Below are 19,906 nucleotides of genomic sequence, written 5' to 3'. Positions count from 1 at the left end.
ATATATATATATATATATATATATTGGTTTGCGCGCTCTCTCGCTCTCTCTCTATAAAAGCGGTTGTGGTTGGATGGTGCGAACGGCCTTTGCCTGCGGTGGGAGGCGAAGGGGGTGAAGCTGGGAGGCGTATAGGTACCCATCGTCTAATTCTCTCATCTCTCTCTCTCTCTCTCTCATCTTTCGATCGCAAGCGCAAGCCCTAGAATTCCAGGGCTTGGTCGATGGTGCTTCCAGGGTTCCAGTTCCGGCCTCCTGGAAGGCTCTGCGGATCCTAGGGCTTGGATTTCGATCGAAGGCGGAGCGGTAGGGCCTCGCCGATCCACGGATCTGTCTAGGGTTTGTGTTTCCCTTTTTCTTGTTTCTTTTTTGGATTCTACGATCTAGGCTTGTGATATGTTTCCGTGTTTGAATTTGTGGATTCGTTTTGATGTTTCGATTTATGGATGATGATGGGTGCGCTTTTTCTGTTGATGAGTTGATGGATGTCTGGCTGGCGGGCGGGCGGTTTCTTTGTATTGGGTGTTCGAGTTAATGGATTAATCGTCATTAATGGATGCGGGTTCTGTGAATTATTGTGGTTCCGTACTTGGCATTAATTTTAGAGATCGATGGATTTTGTTCTGGTGATTTTGATTTTGAACTCGGTTTCTTTGGACGTTAAGTTAGAGATCAGATTGCTTGCATTCAAGAGGGGTAAGAAGCAATGCAGTGATGTTAATGGATTGTTGGTCCTGATACCAGTGAATTGGATGTTTTCATGAAAAGAAGAAAAAATTGTGGCATCTGTCTTCAATAAAAGAGGACTTTGAATTCTTTGATGATCCTCAGAACACAGGAAACAAGGATCAAAGCCTTATATATTGACACCTGAAGGACCCCAAAACATGATCTTGAGCAACAACACTAATTATGTCTTTTTTTTTACCTACCGAAATAAAAAAATTCTAAGCAAATTATATGAATTCCTAGGAAAATGCCTCAAGCACTTTTAAAACTATATAAAAGTTATATACATGCCTAGTTCCATTACCAGAGTTTTCTGACTTTAGCCGAATTCTTTAATGAGACCTAGATTCAACAAGAGATCAATAGAAAGAATGAAATTAATGAATGGTGTATGTAACCACACCTCTTGAGTGATCTAGAACATCATGTTCCCCCATTGAATGTGTTTTTTTTCTCATAGTTAGATGGTTGAATGTACTCGTAATAAAATGATTCACATCATTGACTGCGTGGATTTGAATTCTCATACATTGTCTCCCATATAGTAAGATGTACAATTTCTTGGCGTGCAACTCTATATGCTTCTTAATACCTATATCATTACAATTGTGAAATGTCATCCTCCCAAGTTTGTGTACCTATGATGGATCCTAGGAATGTTTTTGGCTGGATTATTTTATGTAGAATCAATGTGAGAGGGTATGGTTTTGTATGTGCATAAAAAACAGGATGCCTTGAAATGTTGGAGGGCTTTGATTTTACTTGAGAGCATGGTGGTGCCCCTCTATCGTCAAGGATATGAATTTGATTAGGATGAATAGCTATGTCATTCATGTAGTATGCAAATCTGATGGGATGACCTCTAATAGATAGGCGTGGTTGTGGTACTAATAGCCAAAAGCACTAGATAATGTAATCAGTATATCACAAAATCAATATATCACAACTTATGGACCATCTTCCTTCTCTTCTCTTTTTCTCTATCCACTTGTATGCCTCAAGTAAATTACACATACAAATTTTTGCTAGGTTGCATGATGTTACATGAGTTAAATTACAGAAACAATTGCTTAATATTTCTTTAAGTGATCATTGTGCCAGATTGCTTTTACCCATTAGGATGCTATTGAGATATGGAAGGTTGTCTTGCTAATTTGATTATTGATTGCTAGAGTATTACATGATCGACACATGTGTTGGAGACTTAAGAAAAAATTCATCATAACTACAATAATGACCGTAATGTTGTATAACTCAAAGTACTGGGCAATAAAGAAATTTCACAAACATAAGTTGAGTATTGCATAAATAAAAATAGATGATGGATGTATGGTAAAACTAGAAAGGATGGATTGAGAAATAAATAAATTAATATGGATGTATGGTAAAACTAGAAATGAGGATTGAGAAATGAATTTATTAGAGAAGTTGTAGGAGTTGCACAAATTAAAAAGATAAAGCGATGAAAATCAATTGAGATGATATGGACATGTATAATGAAGATATAAGGATGTTCTACTAAGGAGCGGTAGTTTAGTTTGTTTTGAAGGTTGTAAGAAAGGGAGGTGAAGATTTAATGTAATACGGATGGATGTTACTAGGAAGGATATTGAGAAGTTTGGAATAACATTAGAGTGGCCCTTAAATAGGAATACTTGGTGAATGAGGATCCATGAAGCCAACCTAAATAGTTGGGAGAAGGCTGGATGTTATGGCCATGGTTTTGGTTCTTGACAAGGGGGATGACCTAAAATAACATGGATGAAAGTTTGAGAAAAATTATTTGAAACATTGGATGACACTATGAGTAGACAATAATTAGGACTGACTAAGGAATGTATCAAGTGAAGCTGTTGGTTGTATATGGATTGATGTTAATGGCTATGGTAATTTCTATCCAACATTTATATTTCTTGATTCTTGATAAATATGCTTCTGAAGCAAGGTATGCCGTACCAGTCCGAACCGGACGGTACGGGATGTACCGTACTATACCGGTTCGGTACCGGTACCTAGTATGGGCGGCGTACCGATACTCGGTACACCAAAAAGATTCCGTATTGTACCCACACTATGCTAGTGTGACACCTGTACGGGGTTCGGTACCGAGATGACAAAACTTGTTTTGAAGTCTTAACTATCATAGAATTGACTAGTGGTTTTGGATGACTGCTCAACTTACAATCCTTATATTCGGAATATAATCAACCACACTTGCTTATTTCGTCACATTCTTGCAGACTTTTGTATTGATTGTTTTGTTTTTTTATGTTCTACTAACAAAATCGTGCATGTATTGTCATTTTGCAAGTACTCGCCCACTGGGGGGAACATATGTTTTTCCCATTTGTCTTATAAGCTTTTGCTGATTTAGCTAGTGAATTGGTTGTCTAGAATGTTGATTACTCAGTACTTGTGCTGTAAGCATTTTGTATGATTCTGTATGTTCTTATATTGATTGCAGTAACATGGGGATGATTATAGTTAGAGCTGGTATTGAGCAGCTATGTGGATCCTATTTTGCCAAATCTTGACTAATGTTGATAATTAAAAGTAATTGGGAGAATTATTTACTAGTTCATAGAGATTGCTGTCAGTTATACATGTTCAATTAGTCCAGCAACATGAAATGAATGTTAGTTGGTTTTCATGGCAATTTTATTGCTTTTGTAACATTTTTATTTCTTTGCTTTTCTGCCCCCCCCCCCCCCCCCCCCCCCCCCCCCCCCCCCCCCCCCAATTTGGATAGGCTTTGCACCATTGCGTAGTTGCAGACTTAATATATTACTTGAGTTATGGAGTGCGCACGCCTTTGCTCAAGTTGCTACTGGGGCAGAGTCTCTTTATTCCAAGAAGCTCTTGACCAGCGGTTTCTTTCTTTTGGAGACTTTCTGCTCATATCTTTTGTCAGTCATACTTAGTGGCCAGCTGCTTTTCTATGTCCAACAAGGGCAGCCTGATGAAACTTTTTTCTGAAGTTGGTGTTGGATCTATGTTGCACTCTTACAAGTAAGCCAATTTCTTATGTTTTCCATTGAAGTAAGCATTTTCATGTTGATGGACTCTTGACTTTTTTTTCCTTGTAGTGTATTCACAACACAGCTTCTGCTTGGTGTAAATCTGAGGTCTCAGGTGCATGATATTGAAGAATTAATATCTGGGGTATGACTTAGGTTATTTACTTATGACAAGTTGATGACATTGGTAAAATTGCATGAAACATTTTTTTTTCTCTGTTTTCCAGGAATTTAACTTTTGGCCTTCTTTTCTCCAGGGTTAAGTCTTCAAGCCTTAACGACTGTTCTCTCTCTTTCCTCCTTTTTTGGTCCTAGCTAGTAGGCATATGCTTTGCTTCAATTCCATTCAGATCTGACTGCATGTTTGGTGTGTTATTCTGCATCAATTTCTTCAACTATGTAATGCAAGTTGACTACTCATCTTGAGCTTTAAAAACATGTGTACAAGTTATATGGAGAGTGCAGAGCTTCTTTGAAACTCATTCCTTGAGATGTTCGGTGCTGTCAAGTGTAATTTTCTCCGGCCAGGATGAACTGCAATATCTTGGCTGCTACTTTTCTGAAGTGGAATGAGGTCTCAGAGCTTTATTGTACATGTTAGTGGAAGTTAGAGGCTTTGGGCATGTCCACCAGAAAGATTTTATGGTGACATATATTGCAAGCCAAAATTGATGGTGGATTTGTCTTTCAATTTGTCCAAGTTTTATAACAAACACAGACGTTTTCCCTGTCAAGCATAAACTCTCGTGAGATTCTATGTTCTTCTCGTAAATAGGTGTTGGTTAGCTTGAACAAGAATCAACAGGAGTGTACTTGGCTTCAGCTGACGAAGAGGATGGAACGGTGGGTTTTTTTATTTGACAACTGCTTACAACCGCTTGAGCACTCACTATCATTATCTGAAAAGGTTGGTAACCTGTTGCAGGTACAAGTTAATAAAGAAAGTTGGTGATGGAACATTTGGGAGTGTATGGCGTGCTATAAATAAACAGACTGGAGAAGTTGTATGTCATCAATATTCATCTAAGTTGCATGTTATTCCTTGCTGCCAGGGAAACTAAATGTCTTGTGTTAACATTGTGAAATTGTATGTGATTGATATAGGTTGCAATTAAGAAAATGAAGAGGAAATATTATTCTTGGGAGGAGTGCATGAATCTTCGGGAAGTGAAGGTACTTCAAATTGGCAATGTTTCTTAACTTGAACTTTTTTCCCTTTCTGACAAAGGTTTGTATATTTTTGAAGTCTCTTCGGCGGATGAACCATCCGAGCATTGTGAAGCTTAAGGAAGTCATAAGAGAAAATGACATTCTATACTTCGTGTTTGAATACATGGTATGAGAGATTCAATGAAAAGGTTGTTCCAATATAGGAATTGTGATTTTGAAAACTCATAGTTTCTATAACATTTTCAGGAATGCAATCTTTACCAGCTTATGAAAGATAGGGGCAAGATTTTTTCAGAGACTGAAATTCGGAATTGGTGCTTTCAAATATTTCAAGCGCTTGCTTATATGCACCAGCATGGCTATTTTCACCGTGACCTTAAGCCTGGTATTACTCTTGTTTTGTGCTGAAATGTTTTGATTTTACCATTCTGATCTTGTCTTAGTTCTGATTTGAGTAAGGCTTGCATTTTAGTTATTGGTTGATAGGCCGTGTTTTTAACTGTTTGTTTTTCTTCTTTCACTTGCCATGCTAAAATATATGTATTGGTCAGTCATGATGAAGATCAAAAATAGGACAAAACTCGTCCACATTAGCTCAAAATCTGTTAGCCTTTTCAATCAGATCTGCTTAGTTCATGTCTAGATTTTATACTTTGCATGTCTATCAGAACTAAGCTCTTTTTTTATATATCTAAAAAAATTCAAAGTAACTGCTGGGTATGTTAATCTTCAAATTCGTGTTTGTGACCTGACTTAGTCAGTTTGATTAGTTTTAAGTTGTGCAATAGGGTAATTGAATGTTTTGAATTTTATCAGTCCATGATCTGCTCCGGGTTTAGAGTTATTCTTTTTCTGTCATATCTATACTTCATCATTTCTTGTTGAGACCTAAAATAGCCACAGAATTTTTAATGAAATTTGTTCTTTTAATTATTTTTATGTTTTAGTGGAGTTTTAGTGCCAAGAGGTTGGAAAGTGGTGGGTAGAATTAGAAGTTTCAAATATGGACTGAGGTTACAATCAAATATGGTGGATAGGATTAAAGACATGCTTGAAAATATTGTTGGCCAATGGAGTGAGCTAGAAGGATGAGCAGGAAATGTGCTTATGTCATGACGATTATCACTTCACAAGATTGTTTTAGATGATACTAGGATTTCTTTTCCTTAAAAGTTAGTGTTAAAGCATTTCTTAGGACCCATCCAGATGAACATCAGGACCCTAATTGGAAAAAGATGGGGTCATGGTCATGAAACAGTTGCTGATGCAATTTGTTGACCACTTACCTTATGAGGATGGTAGAAACCAAGTTCTAGCTGGATCAGGCAAAGACCAATGGATGAAATGAATCAAAGCAGGGTTGAGCATCAAGAATGTGATTAATCTTCTAGCTATTCTGACATTTAATTGCAAGCTTGCTTTTTGTCTTTGCTGTTTTTTTTTTGTGCTGATTACACCTCTCTCCTGAGAAGATTGAAGAGATGAAGGCTTCTGCTTAACTAATTTGAGTATGTTTTTCTTAGTCCTTCAGTCATAGGATAGGTTAAGAGATGAGGGCATCTGCTTGTGTGCGATGATGGATTGATATGGTGCTTTAGACCATATTATCTACATTGCTATAATGCTATCTTTCCAAAAGAAATCAAAATGTGGCAGAGAAAATCAGTAGATCTTTTTTCTTGTGAATATTGAGAAAACAATTTTTGGCTAATGTTTTCTTAGTTTAATTATCTTATTGCTTCATTGGAAACTTGAATTAGTAATGTTGGCTTTCTGCCATACGAATCTAATGTATGCATAAAAAGTCTTGGGTAAATCTGTTGTGCTGAAGTTCTTTAGATCTATCTTTGAGAAGCCTGCAGGTTGTCTTTTTGGTTGCTTTATATATAGGACAAAGATTTGTAGTTTTAAGGATGGGCATTTGGGAACACCTTGGAACTGTAAATCTAATGGAACTTTGATTGTGCACATGCCAAAGGTATTAGCTGTCAAGGTGTACAAATGCTTCTGCATGAACTTTACAATCTGTACTGAAGCAATGCTTTTGATAGCTTCCATGCAAAATTCTTGTTTGACATATATTATCATGTTTCAGCAACATAACTATCAAGCAGTATCGTTGGACTTGAATCTTGGATATCCCTTGGTGGTTCTTGAATTCACACTGAAAATGAACTCTTGGTTAAAGTGGCGATTCTTAAGGATGCATTTTTGAAGACCTGAAAAAAAGAAACTCTGTTTCCTTTCGTTTTCCCCTCTAAATTTCTTTCTTTTTGTACTAATCCCTCTAAATTTCTAGCAACAGAAAGTTATTTGGTAGGCGCTGCTGCTTTTTGTTTTTTCATAGCAGAAGTAGAAGGATAGGAGAAATTGGGAGAAATTCCAGAAGAAAGGGAACGCAGGAAAGGTAAAAATATATTGCTGGGGAGGGGTTTTGGATCTTGCTACAGTTGCAGATACAGTGTTGTTGAACAGAATGTAGAAAGCCCCTATTTCGGTAGGGAGGGGCTTTAGATCTCATTGGAGATACAGATCTGGCCAGATGAAAGGGACATATAGAGCTTCATTTGTCGCTGGAGCTTCATGGGAAAAGAAAGCCCCCAGTCTGCTGGTTTCTCTTTTCAGAAAAAGTGAATGCCAGTTTTTCCATTTCACTTTTTCGAAAATCTTCAGGTCCAGATTTTATAAATTAAAAATCAAAATATTGTTTCCAAACAAGTTTTCAGTCCTAATTTTTGTTTTCTTTTTTAAAAACTAAAAAATGAAACCGAAGTGATGCCAAACAGACAGTAAATATCTCGAAGCCTGGATCATAGGAATATGAGTAGAGTTGTTGTGAATGGTGTAGGATATTGGAATGGAAAAATGGGGTAGAGTCATGACTGTGCCAGGAAGCAAGGTGGCATGCCAGGATGGAAGGGATGAGCATGTTTTAGGCAAATGTGGATGAAGTTGGCCTAAATTTTCCTGGGATCCAGTTCTGTGTTATATGTAGAGTCCCGTCCTTTGTTACAAGTTCTCTTGTAATGTCTGCTGGGCTACATATTATAGCCGCTTTGTATCTTTGTATCAATATAGCATATTGACTATATTCTGAATTTAAAAGTTGCAGGCAATTATTAAACTCATCTTTTCGATCTGTATGACTAAGTGGTTAGTATATAATATACTTCTGATAGTCAACTATTAGACTCACTGTTTGTGGTTTATTATATTTCTATGTTATCTGTAAGCAACTCTTGAAATTTTATGCAGAAAACTTGTTAGTTACAAAGGATATCATAAAAATAGCTGATTTTGGCCTTGCTCGGGAAGTTTGTTCACAGCCACCATATACAGAATATGTCTCTACTCGCTGGTATTTTTTAATGTTTTCATACATTTATCCTGATTTTGTTCATGCTTATCATAACCATCCTATATCAATTGATATCTAAGGTATCGAGCACCTGAAGTGTTGCTCCAGTCATCGGTATATGATTCTGCAGTTGGTGAGTGGTTAATAAATATAAAATTAGCTGCATGATTAAAGAAGTATGCTAATCAACGTTGATGTTGTTACCTTCTATGCTACCTGTAGATATTTGGGCAATGGGTGCTATCATGGCTGAGCTGTTCACACTTCGTCCTCTTTTCCCTGGCTTAAGGTACTCATTACTTGATGCTATGTTTGGCCTGTGATTTTCCAGGTTTCTGAAATGTTTTGTCACCCTATTTTTTGGGAAAATTTATCAATTTTTAGAGGATTTGCTGTAGTATAAAAAGGATTTTGGTCCTAAAAGTTGCAACTCAAGGGGTTTGGTATTCCTTTTACTGAATATGTACTTTCATTATTCTAATTCCAGCTCCAAGTCTTTCTCATCGAAAATATGCTTGTGAATTATCTGTAAAATATGATGAGCCCAGAACAGGTCCCACGTCCCTGCCCCCCGCACCGCACCCCCCCCCCCCCCCCCTCTCTCCCAACAACAAAAATAAAATAAAATAAAATAAACCAAAACAGAAAACAAAAGAAAGAGATGGGAAAAAGAAAAAAATTACCAGAAGAAAGATAGGAAGTTACATTGGAAGAGAATCTACTGAATAGGTTGCTTTCTGGGGTTATATTATCAAACATATGAAAATGCATGAACTTCTGAATTCGGACGTGATATATACTTTTTCCTTTTTTTCTAAAAAAATCTTATATATATATATATATGTTCTCCTTTATCATTATATGTTCCCCCCTTTTTTTGTATGCTCCATAATGATGTTTTGATTTGTTTATTCATCATGCAGTGAAGCGGATGAGATATACAGAATTTGCAAGGTTATTGGTAGTCCCAACGAATATTCTTGGGCTGAAGGATTACAACTTGCAGGTCTCATGAAGTTTCAGTTTCCACAGGTTATACATTAATACCATCATGCACTATATACCTGAAGGCTTGCGTTACTAGGTCTACGTAAATCTGAATTCTGTGCCTTATGCCTGTCTTATTATCAAAACAAATAGGAGTGACATTATTTAGGCCCTTACAAAGTAAACCAAGTTTCCACTTCAGGCCTGTCTGCCATGCATGGTGAACCTTGAGATGCAGAATTATCTACCTAACGTGTCTCCAGTGCCCCTTTCCATATGCAATGCTGCTTTCAAATCAAACTCTGTATCTTAGTTTGACAAGGCCCCAGGTGGAAGCTTTTTTTTTTTGCCATTTCGGCATCCAATTTGGAGATCTGGTCATTGCTGTCTGTATCCTACTTCACAGTCGCTATCTTATGGCATGCTGCATGTTTCACTGAGGCAAAACTTTCTTCCAAATTTGTGCATGCAAATTTCATATGCGATCATAGTTCAGCCATTCAGATTGCCCTTGTGAAGCCATCTTGTCTGCTTATGTCATCACACCCTTGTGAAAAGTAGTGTCCAAGGATGAGAAACACACTAACAGTAAAGGACAACATGTGGACAATATGCTTCAACACTGTGGCTGTAGGGTTTCTTTTTGAGTCCTTTTTTTTGGAATATCATTTTTATTATCGTAAGATTTTTTTTTGTACACGCCACTTCTCAACGTTGACAAAATATGCAGAATTTAGTTCCAACAATAGTTATCCACCTGGCCAAGGGGATTGGGTCACTGGTTCGTCCATTGGGTAGACTGATCTGGCTAAGTGCAGATTAAAATATTTAAAATATCAAAAATTAAATGCTATTATCAGTTATTATTTGTTATGTGTTAGATGTTGATGCCATTTATTGGTGAGCAAAAAGTAAATTTTACGTATTTTTTCATCAAAATGCCTGGTTTATTGCAGATGAAATAATCTTAAAACTTTCTTTAATTTCTTATGACCCAAAAGAGAGCATTGTAGATAAGCATAAATTCAGATCAAATCCATTCCTGATTAGGTTGACCCCTTCTTGAATCCTTCAACACAAACTAGTATATCGCTGCCTACTGAAGTCTCTCAGATCTTACCAATCAAAAAAGAGTCTCCCAGATCTTTGATATACGTGCTCAATATCAGCTTATTGTTCTCCATCATTTAGTCCTCAATAGCTCCCTTCAATTGGATCAATAGTTCTCTGAATATGTTATGCATGCCACTATGGCATTAATACATCTCTAATATGTATATGTATCTTAGTATTGGATATAACTAAAAACATCCATGTGCTCATTGTTTTTAAGGTTTCCCGATCGCTATATTTGTTGCCTACTTCGCATTTTATTTTTTTGGTAGCAATTAGGAAACATTTGTTGCTACTGATTCTGCATTACAGTAACCTATAAACCTTATAAATTCCTCTCGGTATGGAATGATTTTCTTTTCCTCTCTGCAGTTTTCCAGCATCCATCTTTCTGTGCTTATTCCATCAGCTAGCAAGGAAGCAACTGACCTTATATCGGTAAGTCCTGCTTTGGAGGATGCCTTCTATTCGGATGAGTTAGATGATAATGATTCTTTGTCGGTATTTTGGGGGACTCTTGAGGAATATATTGAAATGCTTGGTCTGGATGCAGTTGCTGTGTTCCTGGGATCCCTGCAGAAGGCCTAAAGCTGAAGAGGCCCTTCAACATTCTTTCTTCCAGGTAATGTTCTTAATCTTTTCTGCCATTTTGATGCATAGACTGAGTCAAAACACAATGCAATCATTTATGGTCTTTTCTTTTATTCTGTGATGCTTATCACTATTGCATCCCCTTGATCTGGCAGTCCTGCTTCTATGTCGCACCATCTCTTCGTCCTAAAGTGGCAGGAAAGCTGAATACTCCTCCATCTGGTTTGTTAGCACTCCTACACTTGCAAACTTTCATTTGATAATATTTTGATTTTTGAATTAGGCATCGGTCATGTTTATTGCTATTTATATCTTTAGCTGGGGCGAGAGGAGCTTCAGAGCAGAAAAGTGCTAGAAGATATTCGACAGGAGCTCTATCCACAACAAAGCCTGCTAATAACATCTTATCAGTGAAGTCAAATGCTTCTCTGAGGACAGGTAAATTTTCTGCAAGCTTTGACTCGTTTCTTAAATATCGTTATACTGCAGTTTATAGTTGACGTATAAACTGATTGTTGCAGGTGTACAAAGAAAGCTGGAGATGGAACATCAGGTACTTGGCTCTCAATTTTTTGTTGACTTGAATGCGATTACTTGGTATTCTCCTTCTAAGTTTTTCGAGTTACAGGAGCATGAGAAAAATGAAAAATCCATGAAGAACAACCTTAAACAATCTCGATATAGACCACCAGCAAGAAACAACCCAGGCAAGTGTGAGGCTTTAGCTAGTGGCTGTTTCCAACAAATTCTCATTGTTGAACTTATTGTTTTACTCCTATTTTTCATTTTTGATGAAAGTCGAGCTTTTGCTAGGAGAATATTGGGAGCTGATGCGATTAAATATTTAACCTGATGAGGATTATTCTCTTGCTGTTTATTCCAACGGGCTGCTCATTTCTCTTTTATCTTGAGCAGGAGTTTTGGGAAGAAACTCTCACAGGGTAGCTGACATGGCTGGAAAGACGGCACTTGGGGTAGCGACCTCTACTAGGGTTTCAAATGTGGCTGAGAAGCTGGAAAAGGTGTCACTGAGCTCTGGTCTGTGGCATAATGGGAAGCGACCACCCCCGTGTCGATGAAGGCTGGGCTTCGCTCACATGAACTAACCCCCTTCTAGATGATATCCTTGTCGGCCAAAAGGAAGTCCTTGTAGGGGTTGCTGCGCGTGGTGTCTGGTATTTTCTGAGTGCTGGTTTGGGGTGATGAACTGCTGTTTCTACAATTTGGTTTACTGAATTAACCATTTCCCATACTCTTCCATTTCATCTTATGATGCTTAGCATTTGAATCATGGCGTGGGATGATACTAGTGCTAGAGTCCTGATTTGCCCTCGGAGTCGGCTTGATTTAGCTTGATTTGTAGTCGTCTGGTTTTGACTCGACTAATTGTTGCTCGATTTGCACCTCAGGGATTCGAATGAGCTCGTGGCCAAACTTGAGAAACGGATTTAGAAATTAGGCCGTTTTTTTATCCTATTCATGTTTTGTGAAAAGTGAGAATGCCTTCGCGTGCATCCCACCTGTTCAAAACAGGAATAGAATTTGACCAGATTTCACCTGAAGTATCCACCTAAAAACAATCCTAGCCCAAACAGGGTATGCTTGGATCAGTGAAACTAGAATGACTTGAGGGTTATTCCTGTTAGCTGTGCATATGATTGGGAAGCTTGCCATGTTTGCCCTCTTAGAGATCCGAGGAATCCAAGCTTCAACGTCCCAAATAAAAGGGGGCACACACCATATAAGTTTTTGCATTCTGCGGCCTTAAGGGTCGATGCGTGTTCGTCGGGCACAAGATGGAACGGGGTTCTCCATGATAACCCCCTCAAGCATTCACAGGATGGAGCGGGGTTCTCCATGATAACCCCCTCAAGCATTCACAGGATGGAGCGGGGTTCTTCATGATAACCCTCGGCGCATAGAATGCTTGAGGTTACGTCAAGTGCAAAGAAATTAAGCACACGATAACAAACCAAATACAGCCTTAATATATATAGAAACAAGTGGAAAAATCTCGCGGACTGTTACAAAGAAGATCAGTAACGAGCAACCATGCTCCTGGGAGGCAAAAGGGTAAGACAAATCCCCACATTTCTTTCTCGCTTTTCTTTTATCCTATCTTCTTCCTATCTCTTCTTCTATTGTGCCTGTTGTATTCTTGGGAACGAACTCAAACCCGAGAGACTCCAGGACGTCTTTTAAAGGTACTGAGCCTGTATCCTCTCTCTGTTCTCCTCCCACCACAGCTTGGCGTGCACCTCCCCAAACCTTTCTCGGCTGCAGCAAGGATGGTGCGCACAAAGGGTCAAAAAGCAAACATTGGTCGATATTACGCATTCGTGGGCTGCTGCCCACAAGTATTGAAACTTAAGGAGATAAAAGGAGTCGATACAGATTTTAAAAAATGGTGGGGGGAAGTGATATGCCCCAATAGCAGTCTCAAAGTAATATTTTCCCTTTATATGAAAATAAAGCTGTTATTTGTGGCAGTTTGTAGGTTTCCTTTTGGATAAATGATGGTTGTTTAATGGTCATTATTTTACATTTATAAAGGGTACAAAAGAGCAGGAGAAATAATAATTATATATTACGTGCTCCTCTAGATATCTAAATGTTCGAAGTCTGTTATTTTAATTAACAGCGAAAAGGTAAATTAGTGAACATTAAACAACCATGGCTGCCTAAGCATAACCGCGATTGCTTATGTATGTATGTATGTATGTAAATATATATAGCATGATGTGGGACCATTAAAACTGCCATAGAGCTTTACTTATAAAAGGCTGTTAGTTTAAACTGTGGGTGGTCACCTGAATCGAACCCGACGAAGCTCTCGGGTCCCATCGGCCAGCTCTCGGATGGTGATGTAAACCCCAGGCTCATCCTGCTCCACCCACTCTGTCACCTCCAGATCGCTGGCATTGCTGACGGAGACGGAGGCCTCGTCCCTGGAGGATGTAGTCGTCCTCGATGCCTCCACCGAAGAGGCCTCCCCCTTGACACCCGAAGACCCCACAGCTCCAGATCCACCAGCAGCAGCAGCAGAAGGATTGAGGTGATGAGGGAAAATATGCTCCGAAGGGTCGGGCACCGTCGGGTAGCACGTTCCTTTGCCAGTGGCAGCCGAATTTGACCTGCATGCGTTCCGAGAGAGCCGCTCCTTGCCGAGAGGAGGTGTGACAGGGCTCTCCCTTGTCGACCCCACACGCGAATACAATGATTCTCTCTGCAAGAAAAGAATCCATCAATGACCAAATAAGACACAATATATATCATCGGTCGGTTGCAGAGCTAGCAGCATGTTCAACTCCATCTCATCACATAACTTGTACAGAAAAATGATCCCCGATCGACGAGGACCAGGAACAAAGGGTCCCCCAGTCAAGGGGCCCAGAAGATATTTATACTTGTCTCTGGTAATTAAAGTCCGTGGTCGGAGGACCCAATACGGATAAGGAATGGACCAGAGGCCAGAGAGAGAGAGAGCGCGCACACACACACACTCTCTCTCTCAAAAAAAAAAAAATAAAATAAAGAAAATAAAACCTTCAGGAAATAAGACAATTCCTTCATATGTATAATCACTGTTTATATAATGCATATAACAACGGCCTTTACCGTCACTGTCACGGATAACTCGGTTACGTGTAATAATACCATAACGTACCAGGATGTCGTCTTCGAAACGATCGTGATGGCCGTTTCTCATTTAAAACCTTCAAGCAAGAAAGCTTGCGGTTCTTGTCGATCGATAGTTAGTTAGTCAGCAGCAAATTAATGAGAAGTGGCCGCAAGGAGTAAGAACAAACCTCGCCGTCGTCGGACCTCGGTGGAGTCGGCAGCGCCTGGCGGCTAAACCTCTGGACGTTGTAAAGCTCCATGATCCTATCGTAGTTCTCCCCCCACCACCTCTGTGCTTGCCACTTGTTAAACATCTCCCGACTGCATGCATGCGAGAGACCAAAACCAAGGAAAAAAGAAAACATCAGCAGCAAGTCTCGACCGATCAGCAGCTACGTAGTACGTACGTACATACTGGGTGGTAGAATTGAGAACCTGAAACGGATGCGCTTGAGGTCGTTGCCGGCACCGCCGGGGAGAGAAACAAAGGTGATGTGGACGCCGGGCTCCACCTGAGCCATCCATTCCTTGGGCTCCTCGTCCTCCTCCAGCACCACCTCCTGCTCCGCCGCAGCCACCACCCCGACTCCCGGGATCCACTTGTTCCCCTTGAACCTGTCGTCATCCCTGCCACCGCTGGTGATGCTCGTGAAGTCCCACGCCGGGGTCGAGCTCGAGCTCCCCGCCCGCAGGAAGGCGTAGTGGCCACCGCCTCCACCGTCGGAAGCTGCATCATCGTCGTCGATGGCCGGGTAGGAGCTGCTGCCGCCGCCGCCGCCGCCGCGGTGGTAACGGGGTTGGCGGAAGCTCTTGCTCCGGTAAGACGAGCTGCCTCCCTTGCACTGCCGGTACGAGCCGGAGAACTTCAACACCATGTCCTTGATCTGCCAGGAAGCGTTCATGGGTGCACGTTAATGAAAGTGTTCCGGCATTTGCGAAAACAAAAAGGCGCACCGGTTGCGGCATCCCCTCCTACGGAACACCGTAACCGGACAAACAAGCAGCTGATTCAAGCGCTGATTTGTGTAGACACATGTACTATGTTGGCATTGCAGTTCGAGTACTTGTTTGAAGCTCTTTATTTTTTTTGGGGGGTCAAAGAAGCTTCTCAATGCTTGCCACCAAATGGGGCAGATGAGACAGAATCATTGCACTCTTTTTATATTTATAGCGACCAGTATCTCCACTATCCATTTATTCATATTTCTTTCTTCTCATTTTCTTTGGTCGGTCTATTTGTTCGCGTTGAACTTTAGTGCTGCTTATCGAACGTTAACAACTCTCCTTGTCAGCCAAGCAACAAGTATAAGACATCGGTACCCTCATTCAACTAATAAACCAAACTACTGCATCAGAAAAGAGTACAAATTAAACCAACAGGCACCTAAGAAGTAGATAGGGAGCGAGAATCCGACCGGCGAATTTGGGGGGTGGAGAGTGACTGAAGTCATGTCCGAGGTCGAGACAGCCTAAGGGACCTAGGTGTCGATAATATTAGAGCCATGTCCGTCTAGAACGTCAAATAAGGTAGGCGTCCTAGCTTCAGCGTCCGTGTGAAACAGACATGCAACCATGCCTGTCTAGAATGCTAGGCGCCCTAGCTGTTGCAATCGAAATAAGCATAAAAAGTGAAACGCACCAGCTTATCCTTTGGAAATTGCAAGCACAATTGGTTGAGCTAAACAAGCAACAAGAACATGTAACCAAATACCCATCATTTAGTAATTGATTAATGAGTTCAGACATCCTGAACCAAGTTTCCAATTAGTTGGACTTTGCACTAAGATATGCTTCGAAATATAATTACTGATAATCGGTCGAGGTCGACTAGTTCCAAGTAAAAAGTGAGACCCAGAATTTGGGCAAGAATTTTGTCATGTCATGAGGTACGCTGGTCTTTGCCATGGGGTAACTAGGAGGATGCTCGCTTGGTTTTCAAGCTGCTACCGCCCGTAGGCTCTAAGACAAGACCGGTCCGGTCCGGACCGAACCCAGCGAACTCAAAAAACGAGTCCAGGACCACCCATGCTCCCCCCCTTTATTCTTTTTTGTGGTGCAAAAACACTTGGCCAAAATCTCGTCCTGGCTACATCCAACGCATCTCTTTCCAACAGAGCACGGCTTTTTAAAAAGACCCGAACCTTAGCTTCTTTAAGAAAAAAGAAATAGAAAACCAAAAGCCAGCCCGAATTAAACCCCCCAACCCCACTCTTTTCGGATGAAGCCAATCCCTCCACAACCCCCCAGGGAATGACAGAAAGAGACCACCCCTCGTCCTCCCTCCTTGACCAACTTTATCCAATGTTAGACCGAAGGACCTCTTCGTAATTTCCGTATCACCAGTGGGTGGGGGGGGCGAAAAAAAAAGGAAAAGAAAAAGAAAGCGGGGGGAAAAACAATTAAATTACCACTGGCCTACTGCTATCTTTTTGGCAGCTCTGGGGTGCAGTAAAACGGGCAGCTCAGTCAGTGGCTTAAAAGAAAGCAGTATAATTACTACTGTCTATCTCTTTCTGGGGACGTTTTTTAACCATTGGTCTGGTGGCGGGGCAGCTTTGAGTCACCACTCGCTATTCAGCGGGTTGGACCCAAAAAAGGAAAAGAAAAAATAAAGCAAAATAGTTACCGCTGGCAATCTCCTTTTAGATGTTTTCTTTGTTTTTTTTAACACCGGACTAGCTATGGGGCAGCTTTGGGGGTGGCGCAGTAAAAATAGTCAGGTGGGTCTTTTACACCACCTTCGGGTTTACCCTCTCCCATCACGCCACTTTGAATCCAAAGTCCCAGAAAACGTTTCTTTCTCTACGTATAATCTAGTAGCCACAAAGACCGCTAAATGGTAGCTGCGTACGTATGGATACAAAGAAAAGAAGAGCAGGAGAGAGAGAGAGAGCAGTGGGTGGCGAGTTACCTGGGAGGTCAGGCTTTTGACGGCGTCTTTGGTACTTGGGGTCCCAGCACGCGCAGTGTCTTCAGCGCCATCTTCGAGCTCGTGCTTCGAACAAGCGATGCAGGCCAGCATCTCTCCGGCAGCAACAATGCTCTTCCGATTCTACCCCTGCATGTCAAATTGATTCACTTTATATATTGCCCTTCTTAAAAGGCTAGGCTATCTTAGAAAAGGGATTGCTTGGCTGCAACTGATGTGGTGTTATTCGTCATTACAACCCCCACCACCACACCACCCAGCAGAAGCATTCCGAAATCATAATTCATTTATCATTTTAATAAAAGCAGACGCTATTATTTCCCAATCCAAGAGCTTGATCCACAAAGAAATGAGGCCATATGTGGTTGGGAAATAGAGCAGGTGTAAGGTTTGGAATAGGAGCCTCTCACACCCTGAACAGATTCTAGAAAACATGTACAAGGATGCATGGAATAGTTGTAGCAGTCAGTCAAACTTGTTTGCATGCGATGCAACTATTTCATGGTCACTCTATAAAAAGTTATTTCTAGCACAAAGCTATCAGAATAACCCCCAATAAATAGATACAACTTTTGCCATTTCCATTTTTTTATGGTAAACAAATACAAAAACTAATATGAATTATATAGATTATATAAAAATCAACCAGTACATAAAATTTTAATTTAAAAGCATCATTTCAGTCATGGCTAAAATTAGGCACAGATAATATACTGAAAAAATAAAAGTCGACGGAAAAAAAAATACACAGGAAAAAAAAAAAGAAGAAAGAGGAGAGGGCAATTTGGTCATTCTGGTGCCAAGACATTCGGCCATCGGTAATCCGACTTCCGGATAACACGTACAGGGGAGAATGGATAACGAGAACAATAGCAGCTTACCGGTACAACTAGGTATAACGCCCGTCTCCAGTTCCCACATGGGGAAACGAGAGGAGAACCCGGAAACGGAACGCACGCGTACCGAGGGAAGCAAGGACGCGGTGGCGACGAGCACGGGGAAACGGGAAAGAAAAAACAAGCAAATCAAACTCCGAAGCGCGCGACCGCAGCAGCGATTGGCTCCCCATCCCGAGATGCAAACAATCCATCCTTTCCAGAATTCGCTACTTTCGGAGCGCGCGAATTCTTTATTCACAACATATCAGAAGGCATTCAATGAAAAATGCGACACAGCTACTTTAAAATCAGTCCCCGTCGTAAATGCAAATAAAAAACGAGTAGAAATCGGCCGAAGGGGGGGGGGGGGAAGCTTCTGATAGGATTAGTAAGAGACTAGTAGTAATTCTTACACGAACCTCGAGGTGATGTGAGGCGAGCCTTCTCCGTCAACTGTGGTACATAGAGAGAGAGAGAGAGAGAGAGAGGAGAGGAGAGGAGAGGGTGGATTGGAATCTCTCCTTTGGGATAGGACGGGGGTGAGGCTCCCTCAGCTACGAAGAGCTGCCTGTCTGCTCTGCAGCGAGCCTGTTTGATGAAATGGGCCAATGGCAGACGGCAGAGCCTCGCAGAGGAAAGAGAGAGAGGTGGAGAGAAAGGGAATTTTATAGCAGGAGAAAGAATTTTAATGCAGAGGAGCACAGGCTCTGCTCCGTTCTTTTCTCTCTCCTCCTTTTTGAGAACGAGAGGAAGGCAAAGAATATTTATTTATTTTTTAAAAAAAAAAGGTAAACGGAAAGCAAATGTTCATACCGAGGCCTTGGATGATGTTTCGAATGACTTCGATGGGCTTTTCTTGCTCGATTTCTTTTCTATGTGATGGAATCGATTGCCCGATTCTTTGTCCTCTGATGGATTCTTGTTTGAAGATCTCGTGATCGCTGCTGAGGGAAAAAAAAAAGATAAAGAGAGAATTAATCTGAACGGAGAACACAAAATTCGAAACAAAACGAACTCATCGCATGCAAACAAACACGAGATAATTTCTTTTTTCGAAGAAAGAAATGCGATCAAAATTTACTCAAGAAACCCAGAAATTACCGAAACATAATCGAAAAAAAGCGGTCGAATTCAAATTTTTCTCACCTTCTTCGACCTCAACTGCTCGAATCGCCAGCAGAAACCCCCAAGGAGATGTTACCGGCGATCTCTCCCTCCCTCCCTCCCTCCGCTTCAAGGGACGCCAAGAGACAAAAGAAGAAACCCTCACCCACGCGCACAGCTCTCTCTCTCTCTCTCTCTTTCTGTCTCTCCCTCTCTTTCTATTTATACCTAAAACTTGCAGTAGAAAGCGAGCTCGAGACGCGAAGATATCGGCGGCTCGGGCCGGAGAATCAGAATGCCGGCGATACGGCGGCGATAATTCGGCGGGTTACCGAGATTTTTTAAGTCCAGAAACGGTAACAATCCGGCCCCCGTTTTCCCTGAAGGCCAAATAAATCACCCCAGCCCT

The 19,906-nt window shown here is 40.9% G+C and overlaps 2 protein-coding genes across 5 annotated transcripts; one reads left to right on the top strand and one right to left on the bottom strand.

Moving 5' to 3' along the window:
- LOC103714508 (cyclin-dependent kinase F-4) lies at positions 1 to 12,277 on the top strand. 3 transcript variants are annotated; one of them, XM_039123802.1, is made up of 19 exons: positions 1 to 135; positions 3,479 to 3,738; positions 3,816 to 3,891; positions 4,004 to 4,589; positions 4,672 to 4,750; positions 4,851 to 4,919; positions 4,993 to 5,082; positions 5,163 to 5,301; positions 8,172 to 8,274; positions 8,355 to 8,407; positions 8,497 to 8,563; positions 9,198 to 9,306; positions 10,747 to 10,812; positions 10,928 to 10,996; positions 11,121 to 11,187; positions 11,284 to 11,403; positions 11,487 to 11,518; positions 11,594 to 11,672; positions 11,881 to 12,277. In XM_039123802.1, exons 4-19 carry the CDS (start codon positions 4,582 to 4,584, stop codon positions 12,042 to 12,044), a joined length of 1,314 nt encoding a protein of 437 aa, XP_038979730.1. In that variant the 5' UTR covers positions 1 to 135; positions 3,479 to 3,738; positions 3,816 to 3,891; positions 4,004 to 4,581; the 3' UTR covers positions 12,045 to 12,277. The 3 variants fall into 3 exon arrangements, with proteins under 3 accessions (XP_038979730.1, XP_038979731.1, XP_017700094.1); XM_039123803.1 differs by having other exon boundaries at positions 3,974 to 4,589; XM_017844605.2 differs by having other exon boundaries at positions 89 to 339.
- Positions 12,278 to 12,918: 641 nt separating this feature from the next.
- LOC103714509 (protein BREVIS RADIX) lies at positions 12,919 to 19,906 on the bottom strand. Of its 2 annotated transcripts, none has more exons than XM_026807439.2 (7): positions 19,540 to 19,906; positions 19,207 to 19,337; positions 17,498 to 17,644; positions 15,022 to 15,470; positions 14,775 to 14,907; positions 13,776 to 14,191; positions 12,919 to 13,242 (listed from the first exon to the last, which is right to left on the bottom strand). In XM_026807439.2, the coding sequence occupies exons 3-7, from the start codon at positions 17,606 to 17,608 to the stop codon at positions 13,164 to 13,166; spliced, it is 1,188 nt and encodes a 395-aa protein (XP_026663240.2). In that variant the 5' UTR covers positions 17,609 to 17,644; positions 19,207 to 19,337; positions 19,540 to 19,906; the 3' UTR covers positions 12,919 to 13,163. The 2 variants fall into 2 exon arrangements, with proteins under 2 accessions (XP_026663240.2, XP_008799997.2); XM_008801775.4 differs by having other exon boundaries at positions 19,207 to 19,334.

Source organism: Phoenix dactylifera, chromosome 2 (genome assembly GCF_009389715.1).
Source record: "Phoenix dactylifera cultivar Barhee BC4 chromosome 2, palm_55x_up_171113_PBpolish2nd_filt_p, whole genome shotgun sequence".
NCBI classification, from domain to species: domain Eukaryota; kingdom Viridiplantae; phylum Streptophyta; class Magnoliopsida; order Arecales; family Arecaceae; genus Phoenix; species Phoenix dactylifera.
Note: the sequence above shows the minus strand (reverse complement) of the source record. Positions and strands in the feature narration are given on the sequence as shown.

Bases quoted from the DNA above. Each gene is read 5' to 3' on its own strand.
- LOC103714508 (XM_039123802.1), top strand. The intron at 5,083-5,162 runs GTATGAGAGATT...TAACATTTTCAG, and splicing joins ACTTCGTGTTTGAATACATG to GAATGCAATCTTTACCAGCT. The intron at 9,307-10,746 runs GTTATACATTAA...TCCTCTCTGCAG, and splicing joins TGAAGTTTCAGTTTCCACAG to TTTTCCAGCATCCATCTTTC.
- LOC103714509 (XM_026807439.2), bottom strand. From the start codon at position 17,608: ATGCTGGCCTGCATCGCTTGTTCGAAGCACGAGCTCGAAGATGGCGCT. The intron at 15,471-17,497 runs GTAACTCGCCAC...GCTTCCTGGCAG, and splicing joins TCAAAAGCCTGACCTCCCAG to ATCAAGGACATGGTGTTGAA. The intron at 14,192-14,774 runs GTTTGTTCTTAC...CTTTTCTTGCAG, and splicing joins CGAGGTCCGACGACGGCGAG to AGAGAATCATTGTATTCGCG.